Source organism: Atta colombica, unplaced genomic scaffold (assembly GCF_001594045.1).
Source record: "Atta colombica isolate Treedump-2 unplaced genomic scaffold, Acol1.0 scaffold203, whole genome shotgun sequence".
Classification (NCBI taxonomy): domain Eukaryota; kingdom Metazoa; phylum Arthropoda; class Insecta; order Hymenoptera; family Formicidae; genus Atta; species Atta colombica.
Window position 1 is genome coordinate 476,221 of NW_017259298.1, and position 17,816 is coordinate 494,036.

A 17,816-nucleotide genomic window follows, 5' to 3' on the forward strand; every position below is an offset into this window, starting at 1 on the left:
GGCACGAGTTCTGGAATTTATAATTATCACGCGTGCGAGAAGTGTAAAAAAAAAGGGCATTTTATATCGAGAACATGCTTCCGTTCTATTTAACGAACTGCCAGTAAGCATGTAATATATGGAAAGATTATAATTTTACTGAAGTATTTAAAAATTTAACTACGCTGAAAAAAGTGTCCTTAATAAAACTAGCAAAAAAAGCTTAATAAGAACGGCATTTTGGTGAGAAACCGAATTTAAAATTACAATACTTGCAATTCTGTTCGGTTTCATTAAAATGTCATTCTTGCTGGTTTAATTACACTGTTAGAAATGTAACTACGAGCTTCCTTTATGTAAATGAAGTTCGTGGCTATGAACGAAATTAAAAGTAATGAATGATTTAACTGAAAATTAAGTTACAGTAGTTACTTCAATGTAATGACGTACGTATATATTAATAAATTTCATAAATTTTCATAAAAAAAATACATTAAATTTTATGTATATGTACACAAATATATTTTTATTATAAATACATTAAATTTATAAATGTAATGTCATGAAATTAAGCTCAAATTGTGTAACTTAAAATTTAATGAAATTTAAAAACATTTCTAACAGTATAGAACATTTTTCTCAGTGTAGATACGAGCTGAAAATAATTTTGTTAGTCATATGAAAATAATTACATAGGAATTTCAGGTATGCTGAGCAAGGCTGCAATGTTTTGACAGTCTAGCAACCAGTTTGCGCTAGAGACCTTCTAATCAGAGTCGCAAAATAACGTCATTAACGGTGCCACTTTTCAGCAAATAGATATAATATGACTGTGTGTATCATTGCCACATGCCACACAATATTCTTGCTGAAGTCTAAAAATTTAACTACATATCTGAAAGTAATTTTGTTGAACTATCTAAATAATTACGAAGTAATTTCAAACATGATGAGAAATGCTGCAAAGTTTTGATATTCCGGCAAATAATCCTTCATAATTATTTTGATGGTGCAACAAAATTATTTTCAGATCTGTTTTTAAGTAAATTTTTAGATTACTTCAGGAAACTGTAGTGTGTCTTTCCGTGTAGACTTGTCTCGGGGCTCACAAATAATTATTTAAAAAAAAGTGACTAGAAAGTCGAAGATCTATCCAGGCGATTTCCCAGATCTCTCATACAAAACGCAAGGTATCCATTATCGTTAAGTTTAACGAAACGTGTACCATCGGATGTATCGTCACGGAAACCACAACGTCTTGGCTTATGGCTCTTGCAGCCGTTATGTGATAACACCAGGAACAGGAGAGCTCGTTATTATGTCGCGAGTGAATCGCTGTGGTTGAAAGGCGCTTCGGCCATTTTCACTCTCCTGGCCAGAAGCTGGCTGTATTTTTGTACGTTCATTTTTGTACTGCGGCAACGTTATTCTCTCTCTCTCTCTCTCTCTCTCTCTCTCTCTCTCTCTCTCTCTCTCTCTTTCCTCTGCTGCAAGAGTTAGGTTCTTTCCCCCGTTTAACGGTAACGCGGTGAATTACGACCATAGGATTCGCTCCTTCGAGAGGATCCTCGCGCAAGATTATCCACCGGTAAATCCACGCTCAGGAGGTCACCGGGTCGTCCAGCGAATTCACCTTGATCTCTGTCTCTCTTTCTCTTCATTTCTGTCTATCCGCCCTCTCTCTCTCTCTCTCTCCCCCTCCCTCTTGTTTCTCTCAATGGTGGAAATAAATGGTTATTAAATTGTGGTAATTGATTATTCTCGAGAGCAATTGATTAACCGCAGCCGAACATTGAAAAAGGGTCTTCTGTACTACCACACATATTTTATTTAGCGTATTGTCATGCAATATTTAGTAAAGCATGCACTGTTTAGCGTTATTGGCATGAAATATTTAGTAAACCCTACAAGTAAGCACAATAGGAATACAACATAGTCCTAAAATATTATATGAATGTATTTCACTCTTTTCAATATTTATATAATATCTAAGAATATTGTGTTTTATAAAATATTAGATGTAACAAATATTCATCATGTCTTCAATCATATATGACGAATGCGAAACCTTTTAAAAAGAAAAATTGGTTTTCTTGGGCCATCATTAATTTTCCACAAAATACTAGTTATAAAAAATGAATTGAATAAACTATTTGTTAAATCGAAATTTATTAATTTCAAAGTAACGATTTATATTTCGCTTCTTCAAATATAATAATGATAAACACTAGTTTACAAATTTTTATGATAATTCTTAGTGCAAGCAATAACTTTTATTTTAATCAAATTTTGATTAGAACAATAAGATTTTTAATTTACTTAATTATAAGAACTTTCTTTTTAAATTTTATTCTTATAATCAAAATTTTGTTAGAATAATCATAATTTTTATTAGAAAAACCAAAATTTTTTCGAAAATTACATATCATAGAAAAATGTTTTCTCTTCTCCAATGTATCCATCTTGTGAACCCGGAAAATAGATTTTTGTTGAATAAATAGGAGTGGCCATCGAGCAAGACGGAGAATTCACACCGCACGCGGATGTTTGAGCGCGGCCACACACACGCGAAATTCATGCAACGCTATCCCGTTAGTCGACATTCATCGGCTTGGACTTCATCTCCGGCTTCCCTGCCTCCTCTCTTTCTCTCTTTTCTCTCTTTTCTCTTTCCTGTTCTCTTCGGAGTGGCTGTCTGCCAATAAAAGATGTTAGAGGGGGACCGCGTCCATTTCGCTCGCAGTGCCCAGTTATGCGGACTGTAACGGAATCGGCCGACTAAATTTACCGCGGCCTTATCGATCACGGGGCTCGGACTTTCGGTCCCCGTCGACCGTCGACGACACTTTTTACTTTGCCGTAAATCCCGAAAAAGCAGATCGAGCCGTCGCGATTTATGGCGGCACACTTGGAGTCATAAGCCGCGTTAGACCGGGAATTTTCGTGCTAAAATAATGAATGGCGATTGCCATAAATATTGGAAGCGGAATAAATGACGTGAAAGCACGGCCGACGTGAACGGCGAATGAACGGTGAAGAATAAAGTAAATGGCGTGAACGATATGCGCAAATAACCAGTAAACCGGTAATAATAACAGGACAAACAATTTAATGAAGTGACAAAAAATAAAGGTGAAAGGTCTTTTACGAGAAAAGAACAGTCAACACGACTGTTGACAGGATCTGTGAAGTTGGCACCCTAAATGCGAATTTTAACCAAATCTCCAGTGAATTCTAAAAGTATTCATACAAGAAAGTTTTTTATAAAAAAAGTGTTATTTGTAAAAAATAAACATTAATTAGCAATTTTATACAATGAACACATTTTGTTCTAACATAAACAAACGAGTTTTGCATGTATTCTTGATTTTAGAAGCTAAATTTCTCGACTGTACGAATACTTTTTGTGTATCTGAACAATTTAATTTTTAATTTTCGCTTATTTTTTAGATGATATATTTTCTCTAATTTAATACATATTTTTTTTTGTATATATAATTTTAAGAAACGTACGATTTATTTTATTCTTTATGAATAAATTGCTAATAATTCAGCAAGAAATTATCGTCGATTAAACGTCGAATCGACATCAAATTGATGTTGAAATCATCATATCGATATCGATTCGATGACTCATTTCTCGCTGGATATTTATTTTAAATAAAGTTTTTTAAAAAGATATTTTCTCTGTACAAATGCTTTTTGCACTCACTGTAGATATCGCATTGATTGCACGCAATTTGTCCACGTTTTTCTAGAAATAATAACAATTTTTTGCTCACCTTTTGCAAGAAAATTTATAAATAAAAAAATAATTTTAATATAAGCATTCCAATGTGTGTATATTTTTTAAAATTGTATACAGGATTCGATTGTCCACAATCTGTTTGTGCATAAATAATTATTTTTATCTTTGACAATGTAAGAATTCCTGTGTGCCTTCACAACGTGTGGGAATTTGGAAAAGAGTACCGAGGAAAAATTACGGCGGATTCCAGCGTTTATCCGCATTACGTAACACATCGTCGAGTCCCGGCACGCGTTTTAATGGGTCTTACCATTCTCCATAAGTACGTGCCTACGTGCTCCATACAACTCTGATATTCATCTTACGACACATAGGGAGGAGCGGCTGATTTCCCGTTCATTCACCCCATGTAAACATTCTTTCACGGCGATTTTGCCCCGCGAACGGCTTCCCGACATTGATCCGTTATAGTTACGTAAGAAAGTGGCCGGCATTGTCCAGCTGCGGAAATGTCAGAACTATGACTTTTCAAAACTATGACATTCAGCCTGTATTAAATATAATTCCATCATCGTTAAGCCTTTAAGTAACGTTATCATTATTTGTGCATTATTACACAGAAAGAAAGGTTTTACCCTGAAGTATCTAAGAATTTAGCTAAGTATAAGTATATTTAAGCATAATTTTATTTTGGACTACTAAAATGATTGTATGTTATTGGAAGAAAGACTGATAATGCATTGACAGAAATGTTTTCGATATAAATAAACCATAACTAGTTTATAATTGCTTATGGTTCTGTTAATAAACTAGTTTCAATATTTCATGTAGATTAATTAAGTTGCTCGTTCATTTGACTTTTCTACTATTCGTGTTGATTTGCATTGCAGTTTTAAGCTAGAAAGTCAATACTATAAATAGCTATTATTGTATGTAAATCATAAAAACTTTCATATCTTTGAATTAAAAAAATTGTGTTTCAATCAAAATTTGATTATTCTAACCAAATTTTGGAACACAATTTTTTAATTAAGAAATAAAAATGTTTTAATTATTTAATTAATGTAAAAATTGTTTTAATCAAAATTTAATTATTCTAATTTAATTTAAAAAATATGGAAGTTTTTTGTAATTCACATAATATAGTTATTCATACCAAATATATTTTTCTCAGTGCAACTACTAAATGTTGAGTCATTTCATCATTTCAATCAAAAACATTCGGTCAATATAATCTTTGTTGAAAAATAATTTAACTTTTTGAATATTAATTATTTTCGAACGATATTACGGTATAATTACATTATTCGGTATACTTAATAAATATTTAAAAAAGTTCAATTAATTTGGTTATATTAACCGAATGTTCGATTGAAATTATTTCACTCAACATATGGTTGAGCTGTTATATTAGGTTCTTTTTTCAGTATTATCTAAGTATTTGAATAATGGTTGTGGGGAGTACCTATGTGTAATTAAACTGGGCGCGGTTGGTTTATGAATTGAAGCATGTTGAGCTCAGCAATGTGTTGAGTTCAGCAAATTGTTTTCGCGAACCGTTAATAAAGCTACGCGCGGGCCGCAGTTCGAAGAATACCGCCGTTGCTTTCGAGCAACCATTTGCGGATTGCACGAGATAATTGGCGCGCTATCGAATCGACGACGAGCATCGTTACCTTCCGACGCACCTGACGCGAAGGTTCTCCGCCGAGAGAGCCGGGGGCAACGTGAAGGTCGGGGGTGAGCCGAGTTTAATTTAGCCGTCACGCTCTTACTCGGGATCGATACATCGTAACCGCATCAGCGGAGTTACGCCTCGTGAGTGCCACCTTAACTTCGACGCGGCTGCCGAAAGGAAAGGAAACCCCAAACCAGATCCCTCTTCTGAAACGATGCCCGGCATCACCGAGAAACCATCCCGGGGGATCGACGGACCGATCCCTCGGGCATTCTTGCGCGTTTTGGGAAAATATTGATCTTAACTCCGAGTTGACTTAACCGAGATTTTGGGATTTATGTTCTCGGGATGTTGCGTGTGGGACTGGAGATTAGAACGTGCGAGAAATCGGAGATTTGTGGACATTTAATATATCTCTAATTGTCTACGTCTCTAATTTTATATCTATTTTTTTTCTGATCCTTTCAAAACTGACGATGGATATATTGAACTCACTCAATTATAAATCTCTTTGTAAAAAATGTCAAACAATTCAATTTTCTTTATGTTACAAATTTGAATTATTATCTTATTGAAATATATTTATTATTCATTCTTTTTTATATCGAGTTACGTCAAACTGAGATTCTTTAAAATTATTTAGTATCTTTTTTAATTAACATAAATTAATGGGTCTTAATGACTGCAAATTTTGGAATCAATTCCAAAGAACTCCTAATTTAAAATCTTTAGTAATTAAAATTTTTAAATATTCTTGCAAAACAGTATTAATTATAATTCAATATTTAATTATTATATTAATTACGATTTGAATAATCTTCTATTCTGAAACCATATATTCTGATGAATCTCCTCGATTTTCCGAATCATTAGATTCTGCATCCCAACAGCAAAGTTTCACAAACCTCTAACGGCTCAAGTTTGATAGCCAATTTATCGGTCGTCTATTAAACAATTTCTGCATTTACTATCGCAACAAAGTGTATTATATATATAATTTCAGTTGATAAAGTCGAACGTATCAATTCTAACTGCATTTCTCGCTATTAATTTATATTATTACCTTCAGTTATTTGTCAGCAAATAATTCATGCATTCTCTAACACAACACTATGTTCCTATCGTTAAAAGCGTTTGTCGGAGCATTTCTATCGCAGAGCGTTAACTGCCTTCAGCAGACAAAGCTCAGTGAGCACTCAGTGATTTTTTTATATAATTGATTTTTTTGCTTTATTCTTCGCTGAATCTAACAAGTGTAGAAATCAATTATTAATAAAAAATCACTGAGTGCTCACTGAGCTGCTTTCTCTGCTGAACGCAATGACGAGAGCATCAAGATAGAAGACGCGTGATAACAGCTTGCCGAATTATTCCAAAATACAAGAGATAGTCGTCTTATTTTTCATTTAGCTTATAATATTTTTAATATTTCGTGAAGGAACAAAAGCACAACATTAAAAAATAAAGTTTTGTTCTATGAATCAAAATTTTACTGAAACATCAAAAATTTGATCGAAATGCACCGAGAAAAGAACTAATTTTATGTGAATTGAATTATTTAGTTGGGGGGGAGGGGGAGGGGGAGTTTTCAATAAAATCATTATCTTTTGAAACGCGATTGGTAATTATAGGCTTACACAGTTCATTAATTCCCGAGATTAACATCTCGAAAACCTATCGAGCAGCCATTTATCGAAGCAAGTATCTTGCAAGCGATTCATTTACATGAAGTGGAAGTTAAAGCGATAGAGGTTGTAAAGTTGAGAGTGTTGTAAAATTAAAATAAAAGTCTAGAGGATCTAGAGGCATGGAAACTGAAGGATAGAGGCAATGGAAAACTCAAAGATTTTAGAATCGGAGTTTTTTCTTATAATTAATTATGAGCAAATAATTTAAATAAAATCAACCATCAATAAAATTCTTATTGTTTATAAAAGATCAAATTTTTACTTTCGAGTTGCGATTGTTTTAGCTCAGTTCAATGCAGTTTACAAAAGATACTTTTTTTCTTGTTCTTTCAGAATATCTTGGATAAGTTCAATCCTGGCGCGAGGCAGCTGATCAACGCAGGCAAGGCGTACCTGAAGGCTCTTCACGGTAAGTGAATTAAATGGAGTATGCCGGAACGTTTCGAAAGGAAAGACAGAAATAGACGGGTTTAGCTCACGGGTGGAAAGAAGACCAGTGCACAAAGAATAGGGGGGGGGGGGGGGGGGGGGGGGAGTAGGAGGGCAAGAGGGAGAACTTCGTGTTAGCCCCTTGGGTCCTGTTGCAGGATCGAATTGCCAGCTCGTTAGCATTGTGAGCTTTTGCTCCGCCTTTCCCGTCTTCTTTTTTTTCCATTCCGTGGCGCTCTGATTAATTTATTTTATACAGGAATGTAGACGGGTTAATGTTTAGGGTTCCATACGCTGTTACTTAATCGGGACGCAATTAATAATATCAAACATTTTTCGAATCGGCGATATTAAATATCTGGAATACTGCAATTAATATCAAATTTTAACATGTCGTATATATATGTGTATGGTAATGAGATACGAATATCCAGCTCTTTAATTTTTTAATCTAGATTATACATGTAATTGGATGCGTACACTGAAAAAATATACTAAAGTATAATAAATATTTGGTTGTTGAAAAATACTAATTAAACATTTTTTTAAGGTAAACATATATCTATATATTTGTGATACAAGAACCATTAATTTTATTTAATTATTTTGTTTTAAATATTATTATTGAATCTTATTTTTTTATCGAATAACATTTAGGGGAAGCGCGGACGTGTTTAAGGTTGAGAAGAAAAAAAATGACACTATTAAAATTGAGATTAGAAACCATTTTTATTTTCATAAAGGACTTTGAAATAAAATTTTTAAAAATTTAAAAACTTGAACATTAATGTGTCGTTTTAGTTAAAACTTAAAAAAAGAGAAACCATCCGCTTTGCCTGATCCTCCTAGGCAAAGCGAATGGATCATTTGAGCAATGCAAATGAAATTTAAAAAATTACAATTAGTCTTGGCAATCGTCACAAAAGTAGCCATCAAATCCTCTCTCTCTCTATATATATATAGTGCAGCCTTCGTGGACTCATTTTGTGCAATGACTGCACTGAATCAGTCATAAACAAATCATCATACTGCATTGTGACAAAAAATAAACTAAAATGAGATGTAAACAAACACATAAACCTTTTGTACACTCGAAAAGTCGTCTGTCTCTCTGTATTCCCAGTATTTTCATTGTAATCGTATACCGAGTAAAGAGGATGGATCATCCGCTTTGGACCAAAAGGACCTACCTGGGGCGAATTTGAAAAAGAATTTAGAAACACCAAGTGAAAAATTTTAATCTCGAATACACGTTTAAAGACACAGAATTCTTATAAACACTGGTTAAGGAACAATTACAGATAATAATTAAGCTACGTATCTAAGGAAAAATCGCAAGAAAACACTCAATTTTCTATATGTCTTTATTAAATACAAATGAACGCAATCATATGTTATTTCGTACTTTCATAGCGACGCTGGTCGGTCATTCCTTCGACTGCTAGAGACTAGCGCAATCTCAAGTAGATAAGCGAAAATAAAAGATATTCGCTTTACCCAGGGGTCCATTTTGCCCAGGTTTCTCTTATTTGAAAGTAAATGTTTAATTAGTATTATTAAAAGAATATTAATTTAGTAAATTATTTCTCAGTGTAGAATCTTTGTTAAAATAAAAAATCTTAAACTTTGTACATTATTTCCTTTGGAGAAATTTAATACTTAAATATTGGTTAATGATAAATTACTTATTTTGAGTACTAAAAGCAGTATTGTTAGTATTTTTAACACTCGAAATAAATAATTAACCTGTAAAAGTATAGCGCAGAATAGAAATTTTAGAGAAATTTAATCCTGTAAGTATTAAATTGTGAATATTAATCAGGGTTGGATAAGTTAATGTTTTTTTTTTTAAACTAAATTAAGTTAAAGTTAATGACTTATAAAATTAACAAAATTAATTTAAAAGTTAAAGGAAATTGATTAAAAAATTAATTTAATGAAAATTAAGTTAAGATTGAATTAACTTAAGTTGATTGAATATTAATTGAAGTTAATTGATTGAATTAACTTTTAAAGTTAAGATTTAATTAACTTAAATTTTTTTGAGATCAGAATATTCTAATTTTTCTTAAAATGATTATTTTAAATAACACTTACAAATATAGATTATTAGGTAAACTTAATTTTATATTCACATATAAGTTACTTATATATAATAAGAGTTACATCATAAGACATTTTTGTCAAAATCTTACGAGAGAGAAAGGTGTATGTTTGCATTATTTCTCTTTTTTTAACCATTATCTAACTTTTTCTTTAACTTCTAAAACGACTACTTATCCATGTTTACGATTGCATTGACTAGATATTTATTACAAAAAATATATGTAAAAATTTAGAAAATGAATGGATGTGTTCTACAACAATTTTTCATCTAAGACTCATTTCATATTTATATAATATAACATTTATAAATTACCTAAAATTAGTGTGATTCAAATATAAGCGAAAATTGACAAAATCTAGCGAGTCAATAAAAACTGACTACTATAGAGTTTCTCATCATAAAATCATTGAATTTTTTTTTCTTAATCAATTCTCTAATATTTAAGTCTTTATAGAAAAAAAAATTAGCATTGAGAGAGATGGAAAAATGTTTAATTTAAAAAAAGTTGGGTAGTAAGTTAAAACGTTAAAAGTTAAAAAAAGAGTTAATCATTTTTAACTTAACTTAGTTAATTTTAAATGCATTAATTTTTAATTTAATTTAGTTACTTTTAAACTTTAATAAATTAAAGTTTAATTTAATTTAGTTACTTTTAAACTTTAATAAATTAAAAATTAATGCATTTAAAATTAACCAAGTTAAGTTAAAAATGATTAACTTTTTTTTTAACTTTTAACGTTTTAACATTTTACTACCCAACCCTGATATTAATGAAATATTAATAACTTCCAATACTCAAAATAATTAATTAATCACTAATTAATTTAATAATGAATTCTCTAAGGGTTTGACGTCAATTTCAGGACGTCAATATTCCGCACTATCTCTAACCGCATTTCTCACTGACCCTACACACGTGTTTATTCTCTCTTTCTACCTTTTACACCTTCGCGGCCTTTCGTGGCCGGGTCAGATCAATCACCTTTGGGGATTAACCTGTTGACCCTGAAACAGACGGCTCGCGTGCCGTCGTCATGTAGGTCGCCTGTGAGATATCGCCCTCGATGCTCCTGGGGATAGAAAGGGAATAATTTGATGATGGAGATACATCTTCACGCATCTTCGCGTTTTTGACGTCTGTGGTCACGATCTTATACTATCTCTTACACGGGGAAATGATTTTATCAGCAATTCAATTAACTCTGGTGACTGTAAGAACGTATTTCATATAGCAATTAATAGTTTCTTTCATTATCTTTTATACATTTTATAGAGTTTAATTGGAAATTGTGATTTTAATTGAAAATTTTATCAAATTCATATTATTCTTTATAAGAAATTTAATTTAAAGTTGAATAAAAGGGAATTTTAAGAAAAGATATTTAATTATCCCTTTTGAAATTGTTTAAGAAATTAATTTATTAAATTATTATATTATTGATATGAAGAATATAATATCATAGATAATTTTTTTCAGGAGCTATTAATACTCTTATTGTTTAATGATTGCTGAATAATACGATTATTTTTTAATCGTGAAAGTCGTAACTGATCACAAATTGTGAGGTAACAATATATTGCGCGTCGAGTCGGTGATTCTCGTTGAGAGGAAATTTGTTTAAGGTGTGCCGGAGAAAATAGTACTTGGCGGCGGAAAGTAGTTTGCGCACCGGTACAGTCGGTTTTACATCAAAAGTGACTTAAAAGTTTCTTCGGTCTTTGATGTAACGGGTATTACTCTGCCGGAAGTGGAAGCGAGATGCTCCCGTGAAAGATGGAGGCCTCGCCATTTCCGCCGGATGAAAATCGACTGACATTCCTGCATCGTAAAACCTCGAGCATATATAATTAATTCTTCTCTTCCCACGTCTTATTTTTTTTTCCTTTCGATCTTTCCTGCATGAACCACTTCACAAACTCTAAGTTTATAATTATTTTGCAAACATTCTATGAGCACGCGCGATATAATATCTTGCTTTTCCAAAGCATCCGGGAAGAGTTCGGCTCCACTCGATAAGATCTCCAATATAAATTATGCTACTATCACAAACGACGCTTTCGAATCTCCGCAGATATCAAAACTGAATGTCGAAACTCTCTTTGTGGAAGGGGATAAGATTGCAATATCAATCTACCGACTTTATAGAACGCTTTATGGAAAAGTTCGGGCAAACAGAGCCGCGATAATTTCTTTTTTAGTGATGGTTCGCGAACTTTTTATCTCGATGCGATTAGGACTGCAAGCTAGATGGACGCTGAGGGAGAGGGTATGAGAAGCAAGAAGAGGAACATACTCATGGAGTTGGGCGTTGCACAAAGGGGCAACTTCCTTTAACGAGTTCCGTGCCGGGAAAGAGAGCTAACTCGATTAGGAATTAATTTTTGACGACTCGCGAAAGACGAGACAAAGGAGAGATTTCTCCGAATGGCGAAAGATGAGAGATGGGGACAAAGGGTGAGTAAAAGGGCAAGTAAAAGAAAAGCTAGGAATTAAGGTGAAACTGAAGCTCCCCGCTCTTGTGGGGATAAATTACATTCGACTTTTCCTCGATATGCTGGCGGATTTTTAATTCCCCGCTGAACTTCTTTCTGTCTGAACGTAAAAATAATATTCGGAGTATATATATATATAGTTGTGCTGCCTTTTAATAACTCTTTCGTTTCCAGAAAATATTAGTCTTTTCTTAACCCAGAGTAGTCACTTGGGGTGTTTTTATACCTCAACGATGAAAAAATATATGAATTGTTATAAAATACTGTTTAACATTTATTTTTTTCTTTCTTAATAATTTATATGCTTTATCTTTAAATATACAATTCCATTGAAAATCCACAATAAAAAAAGCGTTACATTAATTAAAATCTTTTACTTTTATAATGAATAAAAACGTCGATATATGTTTATGATATATTTTTTATTATTTAAGAATTTTTCAAGTGCTTTATAATCTTCATTTTATTAATTTTTTTGAACAACTTTCAACAACTATTGCCATAATTAAAAATATTTTTTTAAGAGCTTTCATTATTTAACTTTAATTAAATCATATTTTTCAAATAATTCGAATTCGAAGGAAGCTGTGAAATTTCAGCCTTCTTTAATTAACCAATCAAACTCCGGCAGCATTATCAAAATGTCAGCTAAAAACGGCGAATTCATCCCGAGTCGTCTTTGTTCTTAGTGGAATTAATTTGTTCCACCGGAAGGAACTCGCCGATTGTCAAACTTATACCCAGACTCCGCAACTCATACTCCTGCCATATACACGGCACCCTATCGGGATCCGACTCTGCGACAATTTATAACGACTCGTCGAGCTACTTTGAGAAGCTCAATCCTGCAAGGAACTTGGTTCTTCCTTCCTCCTCCTGCCCATCGTCTTCTTCTGCCGTCCTTTCTTCGATTTTCCGTCTGCCTCCTAAGGGTGCCACTTAAATATCATGAGTTCCGCGTTTTCATTCGATCGAAAGATGCACGAGACGTCTTTTCCAGTACCATTTCTCCCTCCACATGTCGGAAAGTACTAAAAACGGACGGAATCTTAAATAAGGATTACATATTACTTAGAAAATATTTCTTCATATATTTTACAATATATAAAATATTTTGATTAGATAACAATGAGATATATTAGGCGTTTGTGTGACGAAGAAGTCGCTAAATTTATTAAATTTGTTGCAAAACTTTTAAATTATGTTTAATATTGAATGTTCTGCATCGTTTAACATTATGCTTTTATGCTCCTGCTCTATTCTTATAAATTTTAGTATAATATAATGTAATGGTGGCTTTCCACGAATTTTTTTGCAAACAATTACCAATCTAAAATAACGTACAGGTCAAAAGGTAATGATAAATACGAAGTTATTTGGGATAATCGTCGTTTATTCGCTCCAGGCGTTTACAAACTGCGGATTTTTTCACGCAGAATGCCGGACGAATGGATGGTTTCCAGGGTTGGGAAACGCGACGGTGGTCGATGGTCACGGGGGGAGTCACAGCGAATGTGATTTGAAAAGTTTTCTCGTTAAATAGCGCAAAAATGCGCGGGAGACGTCGAATGTGGACAGGAGGGTGACAGTGATCCCGGGGTGGAGGAAGCTGCGCGGAAAAGGGTGCAGAGGTAGGGGTGAATGTCTGGTATGGGGGGTGGACAATGACGAGCGAGGGTACTGACTGATTTTAATTATGGAATCTGTGCAGGTGAAACGCTCAATTTTCCCGCCGGCACATGTCCACCCGTTTTCCACCCCATCTCCCTTCCTCCCTTCCTCCCTTTCCCGTTACACTCCTCTTCGGATCGCTCCTCTTTTTACCCCTTGTAGTTTGGATCTGGGAGGCTCTGCGATTTCAATTTCGCGCCATCTCTTTACCCCCTTTCACCTCCCCTGTCGATCATCATCCCCTTTCCGGGGCCGAGCTGGTCGCTCTTTAATATCGATTTCCTCTCGAAAGGTCGAAAATATCGCGAGAGTATCGAGTTACGTCGGCCGCACTCGCGACTGTCAAGCCCCGTCGTTTGTTCTACACTTTGCAGGGTCAGGGGTAGAAAGGGGTGCGTAAATGTACACGAAATGTTCGCCATCGCTGTATTGTTCGGTGTCAGAGCGATATTACGGAATACTTCGAGAAATATAATATGTTCCCAGTATATTTTATTACAATATAAAATGTATCATATTGTAATTATACATATAGATTAATTATCAGTACCAGAAATATTAGCTAATTACAAATTGAGGGGGTTCCAAATACAACTGTAATATTTAGTTCTGTCGTGCAATTTTCGTTTTTTGCGATAGTAAAATTGTTTAATATTACTTTAATGTTGTCACAAAAAAATAATGCTGTAATTATCTTAATCATTAATACGAGAATAATATAGCTTAACTAAAGTAAAGAGGGCGGGGGGGGGGTTTCAAATATTTAATTACAATATTTAGTTCCAGTATCCAATTTTCATTTTTTGTGCCATTAAAATTTTTTGTCTAATATTATTTCAATATTATCACAAAAAAAATTTGATTGTCTTTAATTTTATACAATTGTTGAATGACGTAAGTTCTTTTTTACCTCTCAGCGAGATGATCAACTTTTTTTGCAATTCTCGAAATTCTACTCAAAGATATTTTAGTTAAAGGGACGATATTTTAGGACACCGCATACATACTTTAACGTCGTGTATTTAACTTTACCGAACATAGCATATAAAAAGTCTGCCAGTTAATATATTCCACTCGCGTTCTCCGCGACTGCAATTTGCACCGTGGCGAAAATCTCACCGCAGCAGGAAGGGGAAAAAAGCGGCGGAAGTTATTTTCGCGAATATTACGCGATCGAAAGAGTCGTGCGACGCGCTACGTGAAAATGACTCCGTTTTGCATAAAAAACGTTCGGCGCGCGGCGTCGCGTCGCTTTGCGTCGCGTAATGCGCATAAATAAAACGCGTAATAAACGCGGGGTTGAAGGGGGAGGTAGGGGGGGGGGGAGAGGGTTGAATTATGCGCGAGAGATAGAACGCAACCCATCTCGTCTGCGGATCTCGACTGACGTAGGGAATCCTTCGCGGAGCGCGAGAACGCGCCGTCGTGAAAAAGTATCCCGCAAAAAAGAGGCGACCTTATCGCAGCGAAACGCTATGCTTTTATATTGGCATTGATAAGCGCGATACACGACGGTTTATGACATTGCCTGATAACGTTACCGAGTAACATAATCAAGAGGGACCCCCTCTCCCCCCCACTTTTGGGTTCTTCCACTTTGATCTATAATGTTGAACTGTGAACGAGAAGAAGAGGAGGGCGGGGAAAATTTATAAATCGATGTTTGGTGTCGACGTTATCGGTAAAGCGCAGTACGTGTGTTTGATTGATACAGGAAATATAATAATTTATTTTTATAGTATGGGTAACGAAAAGAAAGAAGAAATCTAACATAATGTAACGGCAAAATTTAGAGGGAGCAAGTGGCTCTTTACTGTAGTGTGCCTGATAAATGCACTTAATATCCTAATTAAAAAGTGTATGAAAAATGAATGGAAATATTCATTCGAATACACTTCTTTTTTTATTTCTCAAGAATAATTAGTTAATCATTCCATTTGAATGAATATTTTTTGAATAAAGATTTGAAAAGATTACGAATATTTTCGTTTTCGCATTTACTTCTGCTCTATTATCTGTACATAGCTTTCAAACCTGCAAGAGAAAACAGAAGTCTGTAAAAACAATGAAACTGGCAGAAAAATCACGGTATATAGGATGTATCTGAAATAACTAATTATATAGTGCTATTCCTAGCTAATAAAAAATCTGAGTTGAAAAGTCGTGTATCATTTTGCAATTTTCGCAATAATTAACGAGATATTAATTTCTAAACATTGCCGAATAAACAGATAAAATCGATATATAAATCGATGTATAAGACAATTAAAATATAAGATATTTTTTAGTGTTCTTTTCTTTAGTAAACTTTTAGTGTTCTTTGTGAAACATTTTGAAGATATTTCTTAAAGAACTCTTAAAGATATCTTAAAGTTGTCTTACGTTGCGATTTTAGACATTTTCTTCGTTTTGAATAATTAAAAAAGATACGAAAATTTGCGAAAATTGCAAAATGATAGAGAACTTTTCGATTTTTTTATTAGGAATAGCACTATATGATTAGTTATTTCAGATACACCCTATAGTTAGTTAAATAAATTGAGGATAAAAACGATGTCATCTCAAATAAAAACTTATTATATAAAATTATATGTTATTTCAAACCAAATGAAGACTTATATGTAAAATTATATGTCATATCAAACAGATTGTACTTATAAAATAAATAAAAATTGTATCACTTAATTTCTAAAATATTTTTCAAAACTTCTAAGTTTCCTCATCAAATCTAAATATTATAACAACAAAAATTAATAATAAAATTTATTTCCTTTTTTTTTTATTTAAAATCATCAATCAAAGTGCGAGTTATATAGTTAAAAGGTAACGATTGCTTATTGAAGCTTATTTTTTCAGTTTATATTTTGTTTAAATACTTAAATAAATACGAATATACTTGAATAATCACATAGTTTTTTCATGAATAAATATATTAGTAAAATTCATGTCGTTTTTAACATGATATAATGTTATAATGTCAAATTATATCCAATTTCGAATTTAAAATTTATTTTTAATCATTTCTGTAAGTTGCCATTTTGTTCCTATTCAATATATCGTTATTTATACTAAAACAATGAATTAAACAATTTAATTAAAAAAATGTATTACATTTGATTCAAATGTAGTTCATTATTTATTAAATATATTAATATAAAATATTACTTTGAAATCAATCACAGCAATGAATTGATTTACGTTTTGACATATTGAACAAAGTATTATTTTTAACTTGAGGGATTAAATTATTATTGCTTCCTTGATATTTAACAGTGTATGTGTAAAATTATCGTTTCAGAATTTTTATCAATTCCAATCTAAATGGCCGGCGTTTAAATTACATTTACGGACTTTCGCCCGCTGAATCCGCGATAGAACGATGATGATGATGATGATGATGATGATGATGACGATAATGCGCGCGCATACGCGTGTAAGAAGCGGTAAATGGAGTTTCCGCTGTAGTATCACCCGGAATCCGCTCGTATTTCCCCTTAATAGCGAATACCTTACGTATCCACGTCCGACCGGACCTGCATACCGGGTGTGCTAATGGAACCGTCACGCAGCTGTGGATCGATCGCGTCCGGCTAATCGCGGCGTGCCGCACCACTAATTAACCCCGACCTAGGACGTGTCGTCCCTGGAATAGGAAGTTCGATCCCCGTTTCAGCCCTCGCTTTCCACCCCGATCTCGTTCGCCACGAACGAGCATGTTTGGAATTCGATTTAATTTTCGCGATGATTATTATCGGCACGACGGTTATTAATATCAACCCATAGACTCAGTGAATAAATTTTTCTATGCTTTTTGTGGAAAGTTATTATTTCTTTCCGGAAATTAATAGCGAATTGGCCGCTGCTCATCGTCGCGCTCAGGTGGGAAATTTTCTCTCTGTTATCGATTACAAGAGTTATCGACTTTTGCGAACAAAACACCTTCCGGTTATAAAGGTACATTCAAGATACTTATAATTATACTTTATCGCCAAAAACTGCGAGTCAGAAAAAAGTTTATAATAA

The 17,816-nt window shown here is 33.5% G+C and overlaps 1 protein-coding gene across 2 annotated transcripts in view; it reads left to right on the forward strand.

Moving 5' to 3' along the window:
* The window catches only part of LOC108687265, a 112,032-nt gene that overhangs the window by 32,720 nt on the left and 61,496 nt on the right, over positions 1–17,816 (forward strand). For both annotated transcript variants that reach the window (XM_018192952.1, XM_018192953.1), the window contains exon 3: positions 7,427–7,502. In XM_018192952.1, coding sequence (XP_018048441.1) covers positions 7,427–7,502 — 76 coding nt within the window. The remainder of the gene's footprint in view (positions 1–7,426; positions 7,503–17,816) is intronic.